This window comes from Protomyctophum bolini (genome assembly GCF_963924005.1).
Source record: "Protomyctophum bolini genome assembly, chromosome: 8".
In the NCBI taxonomy this organism is placed as follows: Eukaryota; Metazoa; Chordata; class Actinopteri; order Myctophiformes; family Myctophidae; genus Protomyctophum; species Protomyctophum bolini.
The window spans coordinates 2,341,817-2,361,200 of NC_137869.1; the positions used below are offsets into that span (position 1 = coordinate 2,341,817).

Below are 19,384 nucleotides of genomic sequence, written 5' to 3' on the forward strand. Positions count from 1 at the left end.
AACAGAGAGCTGCACATTGAAGCGCCATTGGGAGATTCCTGTGGGCCAACATAACATCACGTCTCCATAGACACACACACACACACACGTGAAGGTTGCATAATGGTGGAGTACCATCGCTCTGGTAGAGACTATAGAGTCATGGCCTCTAGTGGTTCTCAACCTGAGGTCCGGGGACCCCCAACACAGGTCCTCGAGGAGGGGTTCCAAGGGGTCCCCCCGCAGCTAAACGATTGAATATAGGAGACCAAAATGGTCTGCAAATTAAAATGGAAAATGGAACCAAATGGGCCCCTAACGGGGTCTGTATATCGGAGACCCGCCCTTATATTACGGGTCCAATTTGCTTATTCCGTTAGCTTATTGCGATTGCTTTTCATCGTTGGATGAACGGTAAATGAGTGGTTAGCGCTCACTCAGTCCTCAACAGAGCCCAGTGTCTTAAATAAACGTACTAACATTTCGTCTCATTAGATTAGATCATCTTTATATATATATATATATACAAAATAAGTCTCTGAATAGAATGTGCCGTTTAGAAAATAGCGTTATTCCATGTTGTGTAGTCTCTCTCATCGAGTGACCTCATATAATATTCTGTAGGGGGTTTAGCGAGAGATGCGAGGTCAAATCAACGATGAGACGACGATGCACAGTTTTCTACTACGGCCGTTTCATTTGTCGTCTGACCACCAAACAACCGCTGAGGGGGTTCTGCTACACACGCAACACTGACCAGGTTAAGTGTCGGGGGGGGGGGGGGGGGGGGGGGGGCAGAAAAAGGGGGGCATTTGGTAGAAACAGCAAACAACAAAATGTCATTTGCCACGAGTGAAAAACTTCCAACGTTTTCACCACCGACCGACAGTGTCGCGGCACGTTGCCAACACACACACACACCTCCACTTTCACCGTGTTCTCCAAGACGCTTTGGGACGTACTCGTAAAGCCTTCGGGGGGGATCGGTGGGTCGCGACGCTAGAACAATAACAAATCAACAACGCACCGCGACGCAACGCAAAGCTAGCTCACCGTCTATTTCCGCCGTGCGACACCACCACCACCACCACCACAACAACAGCTGATAGAAGCCGCGACACACATTTTGTTTCAAAATCCCAAATCGATTCATCAAAAATAATAATAAAGGCCTCTTTTAACCGATCCTCTCCTGCACTTTCCTCTGTCCTGATGCTTTTAACGACGATACTGGAACACATCACATTCAACACCGCTACGAAAACCTCCCTATTCTATTATCATCTATTATAGAACGCCGTGGTTAAACCACCGCCGTTCTTTAGCCACCTCTGTTCGCCTCCGTCTCTCTCCCCTCCTTTTAGTCTGTAATATCCTTGCTTTTTAACACTTTTTAATCTCTTTAAAAAAAAAACCTTTTCTCGTTTCAGTGCCTTATTCTCACTTCGTTGTCTAGTCTCTTGATTGTCAACTTTTAATCTCTGCTCTTAATTAAAAAAAAAAAATCAGTTAATGTATCGTTTTAACGGCGTCCCTATTTTGGGCAGGTCATTATAGCCGAAGAATTTCTAACATTTTTAAAATGACAAATTGTCCCCTACAAAACCAATTAAAAAAAATATATAGCCTATATTTAAATCCAAATGTTCCGAATGTTTAAAAAAAATACACATGAAGCTCATAACGCATCAAACTGTTTTGTGAACGTGTAGATTGGCTTGTAGAACATATTATAGATTTTCACTATTTCTAAATTTTATAAAAATTTGTATAAAATAGGGCTACGTTTAGTAAATGTGCAAGTGAATTGAAGTTGTTCTGATCTCTCGGCCTTGTTGTTTTTTTTGTTTTTTTTTTGCGGTTACATCATATTCTGTGTGCTTACAGAGGGACTCACAAAGTCATGAACACGTCACCACATCACACCAAACGCTGCAACTCTATCCAGCAACAGGAATGGATGTATCGTAGCTTCACAGTTTTAATCCTGTATGTAGTAATAGTGTCTTTTTCACAGTGTTCTGTTCTGGAGTATCAAAATAAACTGGCTTTATACTGGATTATCAAATCGCTACGGATAGTTCTCAAGCTACTCAGCACAGCAAAACGAAAAAGAAAACAAAAAAGTATACAAATCGTGTTTCTAATCGCACAGGTATTCACAGAATACATGCAGTAAAATGTAAATATACGTTTATACTTCCCCCCCCCCCCCCCCCCCCCCCCCAAAATAGAAGCTATTCAATCAAAAAAATATGAATTTGTGGCAGTTAATCGTCAATTAAGTAGAAAGATTTAACAGCGGAACACACCTTGGCAATTTTACGTGTATGTTTTTCAAGACTTAAATGTACGAGTTGTGTAGTAAATAATGCTCATCCCTGGATAACAAAAATACAATATTCATTAGAAACCCAGGGATACGTGGCAGATAGAAAGGTGAACTACGGTACTACTTAACCTCTGGTAATTCATTAGAAACCCAGGGATACGTGGGCAGATAGAATGGTGAACTACGGTACTACTTAACCTCAGGTTAAGTAAGATGTGGACCTTTGGGTAAATTCACGTTATTAAGTCGTACGACCCACGCCACTGATTATCACATCAGCCATATTCTCCGGATTAGAAGGAGTGAAGTGCAAAAAGATGAGGTGGTTTCGTTGGATTACTAGTAGTAACCCATCGCTCGACCCAAGAACAAACTGTCCATTATTATACCGTTTCCCTTCTTACCAAACCCCTTCCAAACCGCACCCTCCGACCCTGCGTCGCCACCGCGCGCCGTCTTGAACACAGTGCAGTTTAGACGTCCCAAAGGAGGCTGTGACGTCTCCGTTTAGACGTCTCAGTAAACGAACCAGTGGGGAAAAGTAGATAGATGTGATATTCAAGTTGTCTCCTTTTGACGGAGCCGGCATGCGTTGTGCACGCAGAGGGAGCGAGCGCTTTCTCCGGCAACAGCATCGGCCGCGACGCTGCCGGGAGAAAGGGCTGCAGCTGCCGGGGAAATTGTGTGGGGGGGGGTGTCCGACATCCGTCGTGCTTGCGGTTAGCGTCAGCGTCAGGGTTTGGCGGTAGAGTGTCGGACTGATGCCGCCGAGAATCAGTCCGGCTGATGTCGATGCCGGAAAAAAATGCCCTCTCTCTCTCTGTCGTGTGTGTACGTGTGTTTTTACTGCAACAGGTGAAGCGACATGCGGCGGCTCTGGCTTGCGTGTATCTACGCGTTCGTTTCACACGAAAGTCATTACGCATACAGCTGTCGCCGGGGATAGAAACCTTCACTTTCATGTTATTCTTTTTTAAAAGAACCTGATGCCAGCTTTTTAGGTGAGATATTTCTTGCTACTGCGATGAATGAAGTAGGCCAGGGCATTCATTTACAAAACAAAACAAAAACAAAACATAAAAACTTCAAATATTGGAGATACAAGGTTTCTTGCCCGACAGACAGCGACGATAACAGTCAAACGCAGGTTGACGTCGTTAAAAAAACCCGTCAAGGAACCTCACAGGGGCTCGGGGTACTGTACACGGTACTGTACATGTCAAGGGTCACGTTCTCCTTCTGGCGACACACGCGAGTCAACGTACACTGCGTTTCCATGAGCGCCAGAGTTTGAGCATTTGCTGCTTTTCTATATATAAAAAAACACTGAGATCACACCTCTTTGTGAAAGAGTAACTAACGGCTGGCGGAGCGGGCGGGCGGCGCAGCAGGGATCGTCCTCTACGCCAGCGGGCGGGCGGCGCAGCAGGGATCGTCCTCTACGCCAGCGGGCGGGCGGCGCAGCAGGGATCGTCCTCTACGCCAGCGCCGGCCGCTCGTCGTGGGGGCTCCCGTCCGAGTTCTCGGCCTCGCCCTCCGAGATGGCCTGCATGGGCGCCGCGTAGAGGCGGCCGCCGCGCGCGCCGTAGCGGCTGCTGCTGGCGGGCGGCGGGATCCGCGGGCGGCCCTGGCGGGAGGAAGGAGAAGGGGAAGAGGAAGGGGGAGGAGGAGGGGCGCCGTGGAAGGCTTTGGGGGAGGAGGAGGAGGAGGAGGGGCTCTCTTTGGGGTAGTAGTAGTAGTGGTTGTTGGGCACCAGGTCGGGCATCATGGGGGGCAGGGGCGAGGAGGAGGACGACGAGGGCGGGCTGGGCGACTCCCCCCCCCCCTCCCCCGCCGACTGGCCTCCGCCGAAGTCCGTGGCCATCCAGTCTCCTCCTCCTCCTCCGGCGGCGGTGACCAGGAGGGGCGACTTGTTGTGGGGCGCCACGGGGCTCTTGAGGATCTCGGCGGCGGACATGCGGTAGCTGTGCTCCGAGCGGCTGCCCTTCCTCAGCAGCAGCAGCTTGAACTCCTCGTTGGAGGTGCTGGACTTCTTCACGCTCCTGTTGGAGGAGAAGGAGTTGCATTTTTATTTTTATAGCGCTTTTTCACAAGTGCTCAAAGCGCGTTCATTCATTCATTCATTCATACATTCAGTGGGAGGTGAAGCGGCGAACAGTCCTCACTTCCCACGTTCACACAACGACGGTGGCGAGCTCACAGCCTCACACCGACCGACTCATTGGAGGCAACGTAGGGTTAAGTGTCTTCTTGCCCAAGGACACCTCGACATGTGGACAGGAGGAGGAGGAGGAGCCGGGATTCGAACCGCCGACCACAGGCATCATTGGACGACCTGCTCTACCTCCTGAGCCACAGCCACCGGACAGTAGGCCATAATTACAGTCTATTGTTATATGTTATAATATGCAATTTAGACTGAGGTTGAGCATCACTGACATGGATACGTGGGTTTTTCAGTTTTTATTTTATCTTTTAGAAACGGCCTCAGTCAATATGATTTGTGTGACATTATTAATCTTAAAGATGGAGTTCCCACACTAAAACATGATCATCAGGTCTTATTGTTATCTAAGGAGGAAGACGTTTTTCTAAAAGGTGTACAGTATATTTGTTAAAATGTCGTTTTTATGTGGACACGCCCACCAGTTCATTAAGTATGCCTCAATAAAAATATTATTGAAAAAAATAAAAAAAAATAAGTGTGCCTGGTTTGCCTGGTGGGTGGTGATGGGTGGTGATCCACCTGAACTGAAGCCGCACCCACAGCTGTAGTTGTATGATAAAAGGGGGAGGGGTTAGGGGAGGGGCTGATAATGTGATGTCACTATATTGCTGTTTTTTTTCATTGGCACGTTTGACTGTCAAGGGTTCAGCCTCCAGGAAGAAACCCTAAATACAAAGGGAATACATCATTGCACATAAAAACGACTCCAGGGTTTCTAATGAAGTACTGTCACCTCATAGACATGAAAAACTGGAAAAATATAATAATTGTGGCACTCCATCTTTAAATGTTGTAATGGTCGACGGCGGCCCTATCTATACCTGTAGATGTTGCCGGCGGCCCTCTGCTGGCCGGTGGGCGTCATGGGCGAGGGAGGCGGGGCCGGGGAGGAGGGGGGAGTGGTCACGGCGGCGGCGCCCGGCGGCGTGGGGGGAGCCCCGCCCCCCGGCGCCACGCTGCTGCCTCCGAGGCGGGTCTTGGCGCTCATCTCGCCGGAGTCCTTCCTGCCCAACAACTTCCTCTTGGACCTGAGCGGGGGGGAAACACACACGGGAAGGTTGGGCTCCATCTAGTGTTGGACTGAAGTATAACATTTTAGCTTTGTCTGTTTTTGACCTTTTTTCCTCCTTGTTTCTCGTTGTCTGTTTTTGTTTTTTGTTTGTTTAAAGGTATATTCAGTGATTTCACTCAAAAAAGCTTAGGTTTCGTTTTTGGCTGTGGGACCTAAGCCTTCGTCCAATCAGGATAGAGAGTCAAAAACGAAACCTAAGGTTTTTTTAATGCCTTTTCGATCTACCTAAAAAAGAAAAAAGTGAACTGTTTTTGTGTAATATCTCCCTCTCTGAAAGATGGAAATAAACTATTCATTCAATGTTGTGTGTCTGCGCAGTGCGCACGCACATCTACATGGTTTATTTATTCGAATAATAAATAATTAAAACTAACATTAAATAATAAACAACACAACGGAACGAAATAACTCATGGAATGGACTAGTTTGCCCATAATAAGGTAAGAAAACAACCCAAACCTCTAAACGCTTTAAGCAACTAGCCGACTATTCAACTAGTCGACTATTCAACTAGTCAACCAGTAAATCCACTAGTTGACGTTGCTGCTGCTAGTTGACTAGTTCAGGGGTTCTCAACGTTTTTGGCTGGGGACCCCCGGAACATGCTTTGGCCATGTTTCTCTTTTGTAGGCCTCAGCTAGAATGCTAGATTAATATATATAGTCACCAATGTACACAGTTTTTAAATGTACAAAATATTATAATAAAAAACAAAAGAATATTTGTTTTAAAAGTTTTTTCCATAATAGGTAGTTAAAGTCCCAGGACGTCCGGGTACATAGTACGGTCTGATGCCCAAGATGGAGATTGATTAAAAAAGAAAACGACGGAGATTTAATGATATCAAAACTACTCGCATCGCTCCACAGCGCGCTGTTGAGAGCAATCCTCGATGTTGCGCAACAGTGAGATGCCATCGAAAATGTAAAAACGTTAATAACTCTAAATCATCCCGCCGAATTATTAAGAAAAAAGGTTATGTGTTAGACGGGCCCCCGCTGTCCAGTCGCTAGTCTGCTAGCCACATCTGGAACAACAACCGTCGGTAAAAGTGCTCCGTGTATATATTGCTGGGCACATTTTATTAATGGATTCAATAACTCTGACTAGTTAAAAAACTAGTCAAGTAGTAAACATCACTAGAAGTGAAAGCCCTAGTGCTGTCCTGCTACCTGTGAATCATGGCGAACAGGTCCTCTGTGGTGCGTGTTTTGGTGGGGGACAGAAAGACACTGTCGTTGTCCTCTGCTGGGGTGTCGTCACTCGGAGGGGACTTGGTAGTGTCTTCTACTGGGCTGTCCTTACTCAGAGGGGACATGGCAGTGTCTTCTACTGGGCTGTCCTTACTCAGAGGGGACAAGGTAGTGTCCTCTGCTGGGCTGTCCTTACTCAGAGGGGACATGGTAGTGTCCTCTGCTGGGCTGTCCTTACTCAGAGGGGACATGGTAGTGTCCTCTGCTGGGCTGTCCTTACTCAGAGGGGACATGGTAGTGTCCTCTGCTGGGCTGTCCTTACTCAGAGGGGACATGGTAGTGTCCTCTGCTGGGCTGTCCTTACTCGGAACGGACATGGTAGTCTCGTCTACTGGGCTGTCCTCACTCGGAGGGGACATGGCGGTGTCCTCTGCTGTAGATTCTGTTAAAATGAATGAAGTTTATTATAATAATGATATTTAACAACATACTGTAGTACAGTCAGTCAGTGCTTCCCAAAACTTCTCACAGGACAGTTGGTCAAGACCCAAAAGAGAGATTCAACGTTTGCCCCGGGACCCAAACTATAGTGAAAATAGCCGAACAACGGAATTTCTTTGTTTGTGTGTACAGTATAACATCTTTTGACATGTTTTCTTTATTTAAAAAACGTTGGTCTGTTGACCCACAAACAGTGTAGCCACCAAACGGTAGTGGCCTGTTCGTTCAAAGTCGACCTTATCAGCTCCCATATCCCGTGACCACATTCTTTTTAAATTTTAAAACAAAAAACAAAAAGACAGATGCCAGAAGGGTAATGATTACAAAATGCTATTAGTTTACAAAGCAATGAATGGTTTAATCTCAGGTAATCAGGGACAGGTTGTCTTTCTGTCCCTAGAATCAGAAGGAAACGTGTTTAGTTTTTAGACTAGTGCACATTATCTCCAACTCCCAGAACACTGCAGTTCCTTAGTTTTCATCTATTGTTTATATCTTCTATACTGTTTCTATTACATTTTATTTGAACGTCCTTTTACGATGAGTTTCTTTTACGATACAATATGATTGTTACGATACTGCTTTGTTTATTACCAGCTCTCTCACAAACAAAGAAAAACAAATTAAACATATTACAAAAAAAACAAACACATACATTTTATTTTGCAAACATGCAAATATGTCAGGAAAGAATGAATGAACGCATGAATGCGTATGTGTTAGTTACGTTACCTGTGGTGCAGAAGTCCTCTCTGTCAGCTGTGGATCTGTCCTTGCTGTCCTCTCTGTCAGCTGTGGATATGTCCTCTCTGTTAGCTGTGGATCTGTCCTTGCTGTCCTCTCTGTCAGCTGTGGATCTGTCCTCTCTGTCGGCTGTGGATATGTCCTCTCTGTCGGCTGTGGATCTGTCCTTGCTGTCCTCTCTGTCAGCTGTGGATCTGTCCTCTCTGTCGGCTGTGGATATGTCCTCTCTGTCGGCTGTGGATCTGTCCTTGCTGTCCTCTCTGTCGGCTGTGGATCTGTCCTCTCTGTCAGCTGTGGATCTGTCCTCTCTGTCGGCTGTGGATCTGTCCTCTCTGTCAGCTGTGGATCCGTCCTCTCTGTCAGCTGTGGATCTGTCCTCTCTGTCAGCTGTGGATATGTCCTCTCTGTCAGCTGTGGATCTGTCCTCTCTGTCAGCTGTGGATATGTCCTCTCTGTCAGCTGTGGATATGTCCTTGCTGTCCTCTCTGTCAGCTGTGGATCCGTCCTCTCTGTCAGCTGTGGATCCGTCCTCTCTGTCAGCTGTGGATCTGTCCTCTCTGTCAGCTGTGGATATGTCCTCTCTGTCAGCTGTGGATATGTCCTTGCTGTCCTCTCTGTCAGCTGTGGATCCGTCCTCTCTGTCAGCTGGGGATCTGTCCTCTCTGTCAGCTGTGGATCCGTCCTTGCTGTCCTCTCTGTCAGCTGTGGATCTGTCCTCTCTGTCGGCTGTGGATCCGTCCTTGCTGTCCTCTCTGTCAGCTGTGGATCTGTCCTCTCTGTCGGCTGTGGATCCGTCCTTGCTGTCCTCTCTGTCAGCTGTGGATCTGTCCTCTCTGTCAGCTGTGGATCCGTCCTCTCTGTCGGCTGTGGATCCGTCCTTGCTGTCCTGCGAGCCGCTGCAGGCCGACACCCCCGAGGACTCGTATCCCATGTCTCTGTCGGCGACATCACTGACTGCCGGCGATGCGTCCGACTGATAACCGGAGGCGGGCTCTTCTTCTCCCTCGCGTCTCTCGGCCGCGTCGTCCTTGTCGTGCTCGACGGGGAGAGGAGCAGAGCCCGCGGCGCTCGCACACCGCGAGGCCGCCTCCTCGTCCAACGACGCCTCGGGGGGCGGGGGCGCCTCCGAGGAGTCTTCCAAGAAGTCTTCCAAGGAGTCTTCCAAGAAGTCTTCCAAGAAGTCTTCCAAGGAGTCTTTCAAGGAGTCTTCCAAGGACACCTCTCCTCCTTCCCGGGGGGCGGCAGCGGCGGAGGATGCCGTGCCGTCGAGGCAGAAGAGATCCCGTCCCGATCTCTTATCCGACGGCGGTCTGAATTCCTCCGAAGCGTCCGGTGGATCCTGTCCGTCCCGTCTGGGCTCTGCCTCGCCGGCCACGCCGCACGCCGTGGGCCACGGCGCGTCCCCCTCCTCCGCCAGAAAGAGCGACTCGCAGCACTCGGACGAGGCGCTGTGAGGATACGAGCGGCCGCAGAGCCGCGGGGAAGCTTTGAAGTCCACCAGCGACCTGCTGGCGGAGAGCAGCGGCTGCTGGGCGGCCGGCGGGGGCACTGCGTCTGCGCCCAGTTTGTTGTCAGCGCGGATGCATTCAGGCTCCCTGCTGACGGAGCGCAGCTGGACGGCGTGCAGCACCGTGGGGGTGATGGCCATGAAGCGGACGCCGGCGGACAGCTGGGAGGAGGGCGGGGTCATCGGCCGTTTCGCGGCAGCGGCCGCGACGGCCTTGGGTTTGCTCGGGTGCATCGGGTGGTTCCTGTGAGCGCCCACGGCCTCGTGAAGCCCCTTCGGGTCCAGGTGCGTGGGCGCTACGGCGGGCAGCTCCGGCTCTGTGGAGGAGGTGGAGGACATGATGGAGAGTGACGACTTCCTCTCCGGGACCTTGGGCTTCCTCTTGCCGCCCGGCGGGGGCGGGGGAGGCGACAGCGGGCTGACGGGGAAGAAGGCGGAGCTCGGGAAGCACGAGGTGGGCGTCTCCGATTGGCTGGAGTAGCCGCTGGACGGGGACGCCAGGCCCGCCAGCTTTTCGGGGGACGACGGCAGCTTGAAGTCGCCGCCGCCCACGCCGCCCACGCCCACCTCCCCGCATGCCGCGGAGGAGGAGGAGGAGGAGGAGGGGGGGGGCAGCGAGGAGGGCGTGGTGGCCCGGGAGGTCTGCTGCGACTCCTCAGAACAGCAGCCCTCCTGGGAGGAGCGCACGCCTCCTCCTCCTCCTCCACACTCCACCACGGTGGTTCCCGTGGCGGTGCTGGAGTTGGACAGCGAGCGGTACGGGTCGGCGCCGCCGGCCTTCAGGTCGTTGAGGAGCCACAGGTCGGCGTAGTCCGCCTGCACGGCGCCCTGGTCCTTGAAGGAGTGGGCGTCGGCCGAGCCCAGCAGGCCCAGCGCGCCGCCGCCGCTGTCGGGCAGCTCGGCCCACGCCTCGCCCGACCTCCGGCCCAGGAACAGGCTCTCCTCCGCCGGGGGCACGGCCAGGCCGCGCCGGCCCCCCGGGGGGAAGGAGGAGAGCAGGTTCAGCTGCAGCTTCCTCTCCAGGATGGCGTTGGAGGACAGGTGGGCCGGCTGCTGGCCGCAGCACATCTTGGGCTCTCTCATCCGCTGCTCCTCTTCGTCTGGGTCGTCGTCGTCCAGGAGGAGGTTCCCCTCGCTGCAGATCTTCCTCAGGGAGGAGCTCCTCTGAGGCGGGGAGGGCTTGGCCCGGGGCCTCCTGAGGGAGACGCAGCGCCGGCTCAGGCTGTCCATCCCGCCTCCCAGCAGCAGGTCGGGGTGGAGGCTGGGGTGGTGGTGGTGGTCAGGGTGGAGACTGGGGTGGTGGTGGTGGTCGGGGTGGAGGCTGGGGTGGTGGTGGTGGTGGCTGCCCGCGGCGTAGTGGCCGCCGTACGTGAAGCTCCGGCTCTCCTTGAGGCCGCAGTCAAAGTGCATGGAGGTGTAGTACCCCTCGGTGTCCACCGAGTAGTGTGACACGGTGTCCGACGGCGGCTTGTTGTTGACGCTGGCGCTGTCGGAGTAGCTGCTCTCGTAGGTGGCCATGCTGGCGAAGCTGGGGCAGCCCAGGCTGCCGCACTCACCCCCCTCGCCCCGCGGGCTTCCGGCGGGGGGCTCGGGGCTGAAGTCCTCCTGGGGGTGGTGGTGGTGGTGGCGGCGGGTTGGGGGCGGGGCCTGGTCGTCCTCCGGGTGCAGCGGGTAGCTCCACTCGCCGTCGCTGGCCGTCCCCACGCCGGCGTCCTCCAGGAGGTCCATGGCGGCCGAGGAGTAGGAGCCGGCGCGCTGCGTCCTCATCCCGCCGCCGTACGGCTCCAACATGGCGGCCGACGCGTCCATGTCGCGCACGCCGCCGCCGGCCGCGTTCAGCGACAGCTCCGAGCCGCCGCAGTGGGAGGAGCCTGTGAGCGGCGGCGAGCCGGCGTGCGGCGGCACGGTGTCGGAGGTGTGCGAGGGACACGTGGAGCTGCTGCCGCTCCAGTTCCCGCTGGACGACTGGTGGTCGTCCTTGTGGTGGTGGTGGTGGTCCCCCCGCCCGCCCGGCAGGCCCCCCCCGCCCCCTCCCCCTCCCCCCGGAGGCCCCCCCCCGTGCACCGGGCTGCTGAACGTGTCCGAGCTGGACGACATCTCACAGCTGCCCATCATGTCGGCTCCGCCCAGCATCGCCATGGCCGCCGGCCGCCGGCCCCTGCTCTCCATCCAGCCGCCGTGCTCCGGCGAGGCCTCCTGGTGGCGGCGGTGGTGGTACTGCAGCGAGCGGTCGGCCCGCCCGGCCGGCGCCCGCCTCTCGTCCTCCTCCTCCTTCAGCTCTGCGGGGACGAGGCACAGGAACTCGTCCTCCACCTCTTCCTCCTCCTCCTCCTCCTCCGCGTCGAAGCGGGACAGCTCCTCCTCCTCGTCTTCGTCTTCGTCGTCGTCGCTGTGGCGCGGCGGCCGGCGGGTCTCGCCGGTCGCCGCCGGGCGCCCGCTGCCCTCGCGGGGAAGGCTCCGCGAGCGGAGGCGCGCGCCGCTCAGCATCTCGTCTCCTCCTCCTCCTCCGGGCGTGAGGAGGGAGGAGACGTTCCCGGCGGAATAGGACAGGGACAGGGGGGGCAGGGACAGCGAGGCCCCTCCCCCACCTCCTCTGTGGGCCCGGATCCTCCTCCGAGAGGGGCCGGTGCTGGACGACCCCCCGGACGCCAGGAGGAACTCCTCCGTCTGGCAGCCGGAGTCCTTGGTCCCGCTGCCCAGGCGGCTGCTCCCGGACCCCGAGGTCAGCTCCAGGTGGTCCTGGCTGGTCCCCGTGGTGTCCAGGCTGGCGTGGTGCTGGTGGACCTGCACCGTCCTCTCTCTGGACCCGGGAGAGTCGTCTGAGTCTGGAGGGACGGAACCGAGGAGGAGGGGGGGGAGGGGGGGAGAGAGGGTGAACACAAGAATACATTGAGGCGAAAACTGGTGGAATCTGAGAGAGAAATGAATGCTGTGGATCTGGAGATGTGTGGAGAGACACTCCCTCTATCGTAGAGACACTCCCTCTATCGTAGAGACACTCTCTCTATCGTAGAGACACTCCCTCTATCGTAGAGACACTCCCTCTATCGTAGAGACACTCTCTCTATCGTAGAGACACTCTCTCTATCGTAGAGACACTCCCTCTATTGTAGAGACACTCTCTCTCTCTATCGTAGAGATGTGTGGAGAGACACACCATCTCTATCTCAGGTCAAGAGGATACTATCGTCTTTTAGCTTTGAAGAAAGAAACATCTTCAAACACTGGACACCTTTTACAGACTCATTTCACTTTCACTAATACATCTGATTAATAATAATAATAATACAGTTAGAATGTCGTCTGATTATTGAGGAATCGTTTTGACCCAAAGAAATCAGTCAAAAGCAGCATTTTATGTTTTATTTTATTTAGTTGATTATCTAGATTAGAATATCATATATCATATCATACCTGCTGTATATCTATACATATATGACAGAATGATGACATATACATATACTTATGTCACATTGCTTGTGGAAAATCTAAATAACATGACACACACACACACACACACACACACACACACACACACACACACACACACACACACACACACACACACACACACACACACACACACACACACACACACACACACACACACACACACACACACACACACACACACACACACGTGTGTACAGTAAGAATTCCACAAACATTCCCAAAGAGCCAGACAACAAGAGCACACATTCCAGTGTGACTGTCTGTCTGTCAGACTATCAGTTGCGAGCGTGCGTTGCATGCGTGCGTGTGTGCGTGCGTTCATTGCGTGCATGCATTGTGTGCGTGCGTTGTGTGCGTGCGTGCGTGTGTGCGTTGCATGCATTGCATGCATTTCGTGCGTGTGTGCGTGCATTGCGTGCGTTGCATGCATTGCATGCATTTCGTGCGTTCGTGCGTGCATTGCGTGCGTGCATTGCGTGCATTGCGTGCGTTCGTGCGTGTATTGTGTGCATGCATTGCGTGCATTGCGTGTGTTGCGTGCGTGTGTGCGTGCGTGCGTGCGTGTGTGCGTGCCGGTTGCCATCTCCTACATACCGGCGTCTCGCTGCAGCTGTCGGGGGACGCCCGCCACGGTCTTCCGGCGCCTCAGCTTCCTCCTCCTCTGCAGAACGGACGCAGAGTGGACCAGGGAGCAGCGGACACTGGCGTCTCTGTCGAAGCCCAGGCCTGAGGAGGGGGACGGAGACAAGAGGAGGGGGACATTATTCTGAGGACGCTTTGTTTTAGACCACCGAGAGCATCCACTGACTGGGGGTGGGGGAAACCCCCCCTCTCTGTGTGTGTGGGGGGGGGGGGGGGAGACATTATCCCATTTTGACCTGAGGACCATATGATATGATATGATATGATATGATATAGTACTTTATTGTCAGTTCACACTGAAATTTGTCTTGTGACACAGCAGCCAAGTATGCAGAAACACATATACAAACACAAAGAACAAGACAATTTACATACATAAAGACATGAGCAATATCCACCGCTTAGATTATCCTGTGGCTACTACATCTCCTGATTAAGCCTCAAGGTCGACTGGTGGACAATTAAGGACCTCTTTAGTCTGACCTTATTGTATGCTGGTGGTACACCATATCTCCTTCCTGAAGGCAGCAACCTATATTCTCCATACAACACATGCTTAGTAGTAGAGGTGATATTCCTTGCTAACCTTAGGATGCTGTTATCATATCATATCTACAGATGGCTTCCAAATCATGAGAGTTTTCTGAAAAACCTCATGTTTTTATGTCGGTCGTTCTCAAACAATATCATGTCAAGGACCCTCAACATTATCTGTAACTGGCCTCCGACCAGGGACCCCCCCCCCCCCCCCCCCCCAGTAGCAAAGATTTGAGTTATAAACGTTTGCTCTGAAAGAATATATATATATATATATATATATATATATATACATATATATTCAAAGATTTGTGCCACATTTTCACGATTTTTTCCCAAAAATAGCAGATCTACAAGCTCGTATAGCGGCAGAGCTTCATGTAGATCTGCTGTTTTTCAATAGCTAAAGTATTACATAATGCTTAAAACACCAAAAGGGGGTTCCCGTTCCCACCCACTAGGACGGGTTAAACCGGCTGATCGACTGCCACCCAGTCCCTCTCTGTGGGGGGGGGGGGGGGGGGGGGGGGGAGACGCCCCCTCTCTGGGTGGGTGGGTGGGTGGGTGGGGGGGGGAAACCCCCCCTCTCTGGGTGGGTGGGGGGGACCCCCCCGCTAACATTATAATACATGCTGAGGTGATACCGTGCATTCCTGAAGAGGTGTACAGGTTCAACCAACACGGAGAACAGGAAACAGATCAAACTGGGTCTTTCTTTTATACACCCGAGTTAAAAGAACACTTTGGATCTTCTGCCGTACACACTACACACATACCCCACACACACACACACACACACACACACACACTACACACTACACACACACACACACACACTACACACACACACACACACACACACACACACACACACACACACACACTACACACACACACACACACACACACACTACACACACACACTACACACACACACACACACACACACACACTACACACACACACACACACACACACACACACACACACACTACACACACACACACACACACACACACACACACACACACTACACACACACACACACACACACACACACACACACACGTCACAAAAAGGAGAGCGATATTTGATCCTGGTAAAAAAGCACTATCCAATATAACCATATACCAATAACCCAACCCAAGTATCCCGCATACAAATCTAGTAGCCTGGAAGAGACTTATTATGCTGCATCTGTCCTCTTACCTTCCTCGCCTCTCTCTCTCTGTCTCTCTCTGTGTCTCTCTGTCTCTCTCTCGCAGAGGGACAGAGTCTCGTTAGGACATAAATCCCCGTCTCAGTGAGCGCTCCATGACCAGCCTGTGATCGGAGAGGCCGGGAGGAGCTTTTAACCCTTCGGCCAAACTCCCCCGAGGAAAGAAATGACTGCACTTTATTTCCTCCAGCAAATATTGTTCCTCAGCTCGTCTCTGACTCAAACCACAGACGGTCCCGCGGGTGGACAGACGGACTGACTGACTGACTGACTGACTGACTGACTGACTGACTGACGGACGGACGGACAGACGGACGGACGGACCTCCTTTGACTCAGTGTGTGGGAGTTAAGCCTTTGCGGACGGGAACCCCCTTTTTTATAGCAGATCTACAAGCTCGTATAGCGCGGCACCGAGTTGCCGCGCTACGAGCTTCAAGATCCGCAATATTTTTTTGGACAAATCGTGAAAATGTGGCGCGAATCTAACCCGAGTATAATATTCTTTCAGAGCGAACGTTCTTAACTCAAATCATTGTTTCTGGGCAGGTGGGGTGGGGGGAGGGGTGGGGGGGGGGTCCCTGGAACAACATATGTTCAGATGGGGGGTCCGCAGCCAGATACAGATCATTCTGGGGGTCCTGGTTGAGAACAAACTGACATATAGAAACATATATACGTATAAAAACTGTCAGGATTTATAGAAGACTTTTTTCTTAGAATCTGTCCTTAGGCCTGAATGGGTTAACCCATTCTGAACGGGAACCCCTTTAGGTGTTATAGCATCATGTTATGCTTTAGCTATTGAAAAATAGCAGATCTACAAGCTCATAGCGCGCCACCGAGTGGCGCGCTATGAGCTTGTAGGTCTGCTATTATTTTTTTTTAAATCGAAGAACGACTGACATTTTCAGAATCTGATCTCAGGTCAGAATGGGTTATAATCAGACCAGTGCGTGTCCAGTGGAAACCTCGTATGAATCTGATCTCAGGTCAGAATGTGTTAAGTAAGTATGTGCTGGGGGTGGAGGGGGGAGGAGGGTCGGATGGGACTAATTGGCATTCATGTGGCAGCACCTTGGCCCCTCTGCAACCCACACACTAGCACACACACACACACACACACACACACACACACACACACACACACACACACACACACACACACACAGAGAGAGAAAGTGTCCAACCGTCGGGAAGTTAATTTGGGGCACAAAAGCGTGACTTTGCACATTCAGAGGGAACTCTCCTCCAGGACGATGTCACGCAGTATGTCCTGCTTTTTATCGCACTATAGTTAAAGCTTTCTGTTAGCAGCGGAGGTCTGAGGATTAAATTAGTTAAGGGCTGAATAGCAACAAATCTGCCCGAATAGTTTGGTTCAGTTTCTCTATACTGGGAATGTAAACACTATAATACAGCAATTATAAATGGGGATATGGCCTAAGATTAGTGCTTTTGTAAATTAACCCATTCTGAACGGGCACCCATTTTGGTGTTAGCATCATGTCATGCTTTAGCTATTGAAAAATAGCAGATCTACAAGCTCATAGCGTGCCACCGAGTGGCGCGCTATGAGCTTGTAGGTCTGCTATTTTTGAAAAATCGAAGAACGACTGACATTTTTCTAGAATCTGATCTCAGGTCAGAATGGGTTAATCAGACCAGTGTGTGTCCAGTGGAAACCTCGTATGAATCTGATCTCAGGTCAGAATGGGTTAACACTTGCTATGCATCCCATGTGTATAAAATACATCCCACTGTTTCTCAACCGTTGACTACTACTGGTAAAATGTCCTAATATAATAATGACTCAACCAGACAATCCGGTGCACTTCCCCCTTCTTGAGATTCTAACTCCCTTTTTCTGTTGAATTTCTTGAACTCCAACTTGTCAGTAAAATGACTACATGGACGGACTCATCACAGGTCACCAGGTCATTCGGTTCACGGTTTCTCAACTAGTGGAAAGAACATTTAAAACAAATCAACAAATCCTACATTATACTAAATGCATGGTCAGGAACCACATGCAATACCTCCACGGATCACCAGTGGTCCACGGACAACCTGTTGAAAACCCATGCACTATAGAGTGGAACAAGAACCAGTTCTGCTTCCATATGACCAGAACCCAGAACTTTCAAGAACCTGTTATTAAGTCTTGCTTAATAAACTGCAAGAGAAAAGAATATCTCGTAAAGCTCATATGATGCTAAAATGATAACCCACCTTTTGAATATATAGCATTTAACATGAGTGTCGGTTGCAATTACAGTGACCAACAGTCATTAAGACATGTGAATCCCTAGACTCCTTCAAAACCGCTCTCAAAGGGCACCTACGGACGGCTGCAATTCGAAACTGGCCTCTGTAAAATATGAATCCCCCCCCCCCCTTTCCCCTCACTGTATATGTTTCTTTTCCCTTTTTGCCTCCTATATGATGAATTCCTGTTCTGTTCCTTGACTACATAGAAGTGTCTATTTGTATGTCTCTAAATGTTTTGATGAATTGAACAATGTGGACCCTGTTGTAAACAAGTGTAATGCTTAATTGGGTCGTCCACTCCACTCACAGTTAACAGTCTTTGTATTGAGTTTGTGCTTGAAATGTACTGTAATTCTGCAAACTGTTAATAAATATTTCAATCAATAAAAAAATCCTCTTGAGCAGATTGAGCAAACTGTGCCATAACATCCAGTCCAGTTGTCAACATCAAGAAATGTGCAAATACAAATCATTTAACCGTTGTGCTATAGTTGAATTTAATTCTTCCAATGTGTAGTATTGTGTACAGCACATTTCTAGTAATGATATATGCCTAATGCCTTGCCCTGGAAAAGAAAAAAAAATGTCTAGTGTAGTAGTGTACACACCACTGTCCGAGTATAAAACAAAACTCTATTAATCTCCAGTAGCATTAATAGCCTCATAATACTGTGCTTCTGTTCTGACAATTTACAATAAATCATGGCTCTCTCTCGCACACACACACACACCATAGTGTTTCTGTGTGCTTCACTTAGGAGTTTAAAATGTGTTGTGTTGTGTGGCTGACAGACAGGCTGTGTGCTTCTCCTCGCTCCGGTCAGTGCTCCGAGTGCTGTGAACTCAGTGTTAGTAGGCCTACTACCTCAAAAGCAGGGCCGGAAATAGGTTCTGAGAACCTCGTCTGAAACCGTGCCGTACCGTATGAGGTCAGTAACTCACCAGTGACGTTGATGGGGATGAGGCAGGACTAACAGTAACTCACCAGTGACGTTGATGGGGATGAGGCAGTATTCAGTAACTCACCAGTGACGTTGATGGGGATGAGGCAGGACTAACAGTAACTCACCAGTGACGTTGATGGGGATGAGGCAGGACTAACAGTAACTCACCAGTGACGTTGATGGGGATGAGGCAGGACTAACAGTAACTCACCAGTGACGTTGATGGGGATGAGGCAGGACTCCACCACGAGGGAGTGGCTCTTCATCCTCTCCTCCGGCGTGGGGAGGGGCAGCGCTCCGCTCCAGTTGGTGTGTTTGTCCAGAGTGGACGGGACGTTGGGCACGGGACACCGGGAGCGCTGGCCCAGAGCGGGCACCGCCTCTCCGTCCGAGTCAGTGGGCACGGCCTGGGGAACGCACGCACGCAAGGCACACACACACACACACGCACACACACGCAAGGCACACACACACACACGCACACACACGCACAGACACACACACACACACAGAGAAACACACACACACGTCGTTACAGTTACTGAGGGCTCAGCGTTATGGCGTTGACATTAGAGAGGAATTGAAGAAGGGTAAAAAGGTTGTCAAACTCAGCTTCGGAGAGGGGGCGTGTGTGTGTGCGTGTGTGTGTGTGTGTGTGTGCGTGCGTGTGTGTGTGTGTGTGTGTGTGTGTGTGTGTGTTCAAGACTAAAGGGTGTGTAAAACCAATAATCACGCCAGACGTGACAAGATTATAGATTCAAACT

At 51.2% G+C, this 19,384-nt stretch overlaps 1 protein-coding gene across 1 annotated transcript in view; it reads right to left on the reverse strand.

Annotated features, from left to right (window-relative positions):
• Positions 1-2,233: 2,233 nt before the first annotated feature.
• The window catches only part of LOC308319538 (uncharacterized protein), a 25,076-nt gene continuing 7,925 nt past the window's right edge, over positions 2,234-19,384 (reverse strand). The window contains exons 3-8 of the mRNA XM_080769643.1: positions 18,832-19,027; positions 13,603-13,734; positions 8,037-12,380; positions 6,783-7,245; positions 5,360-5,566; positions 2,234-4,353 (exon numbers count right to left, since the gene is read on the reverse strand). Coding sequence (XP_080625769.1) covers positions 3,789-4,353; positions 5,360-5,566; positions 6,783-7,245; positions 8,037-12,380; positions 13,603-13,734; positions 18,832-19,027 — 5,907 coding nt within the window. The 3' untranslated portion in view covers positions 2,234-3,788. The remainder of the gene's footprint in view (positions 4,354-5,359; positions 5,567-6,782; positions 7,246-8,036; positions 12,381-13,602; positions 13,735-18,831; positions 19,028-19,384) is intronic.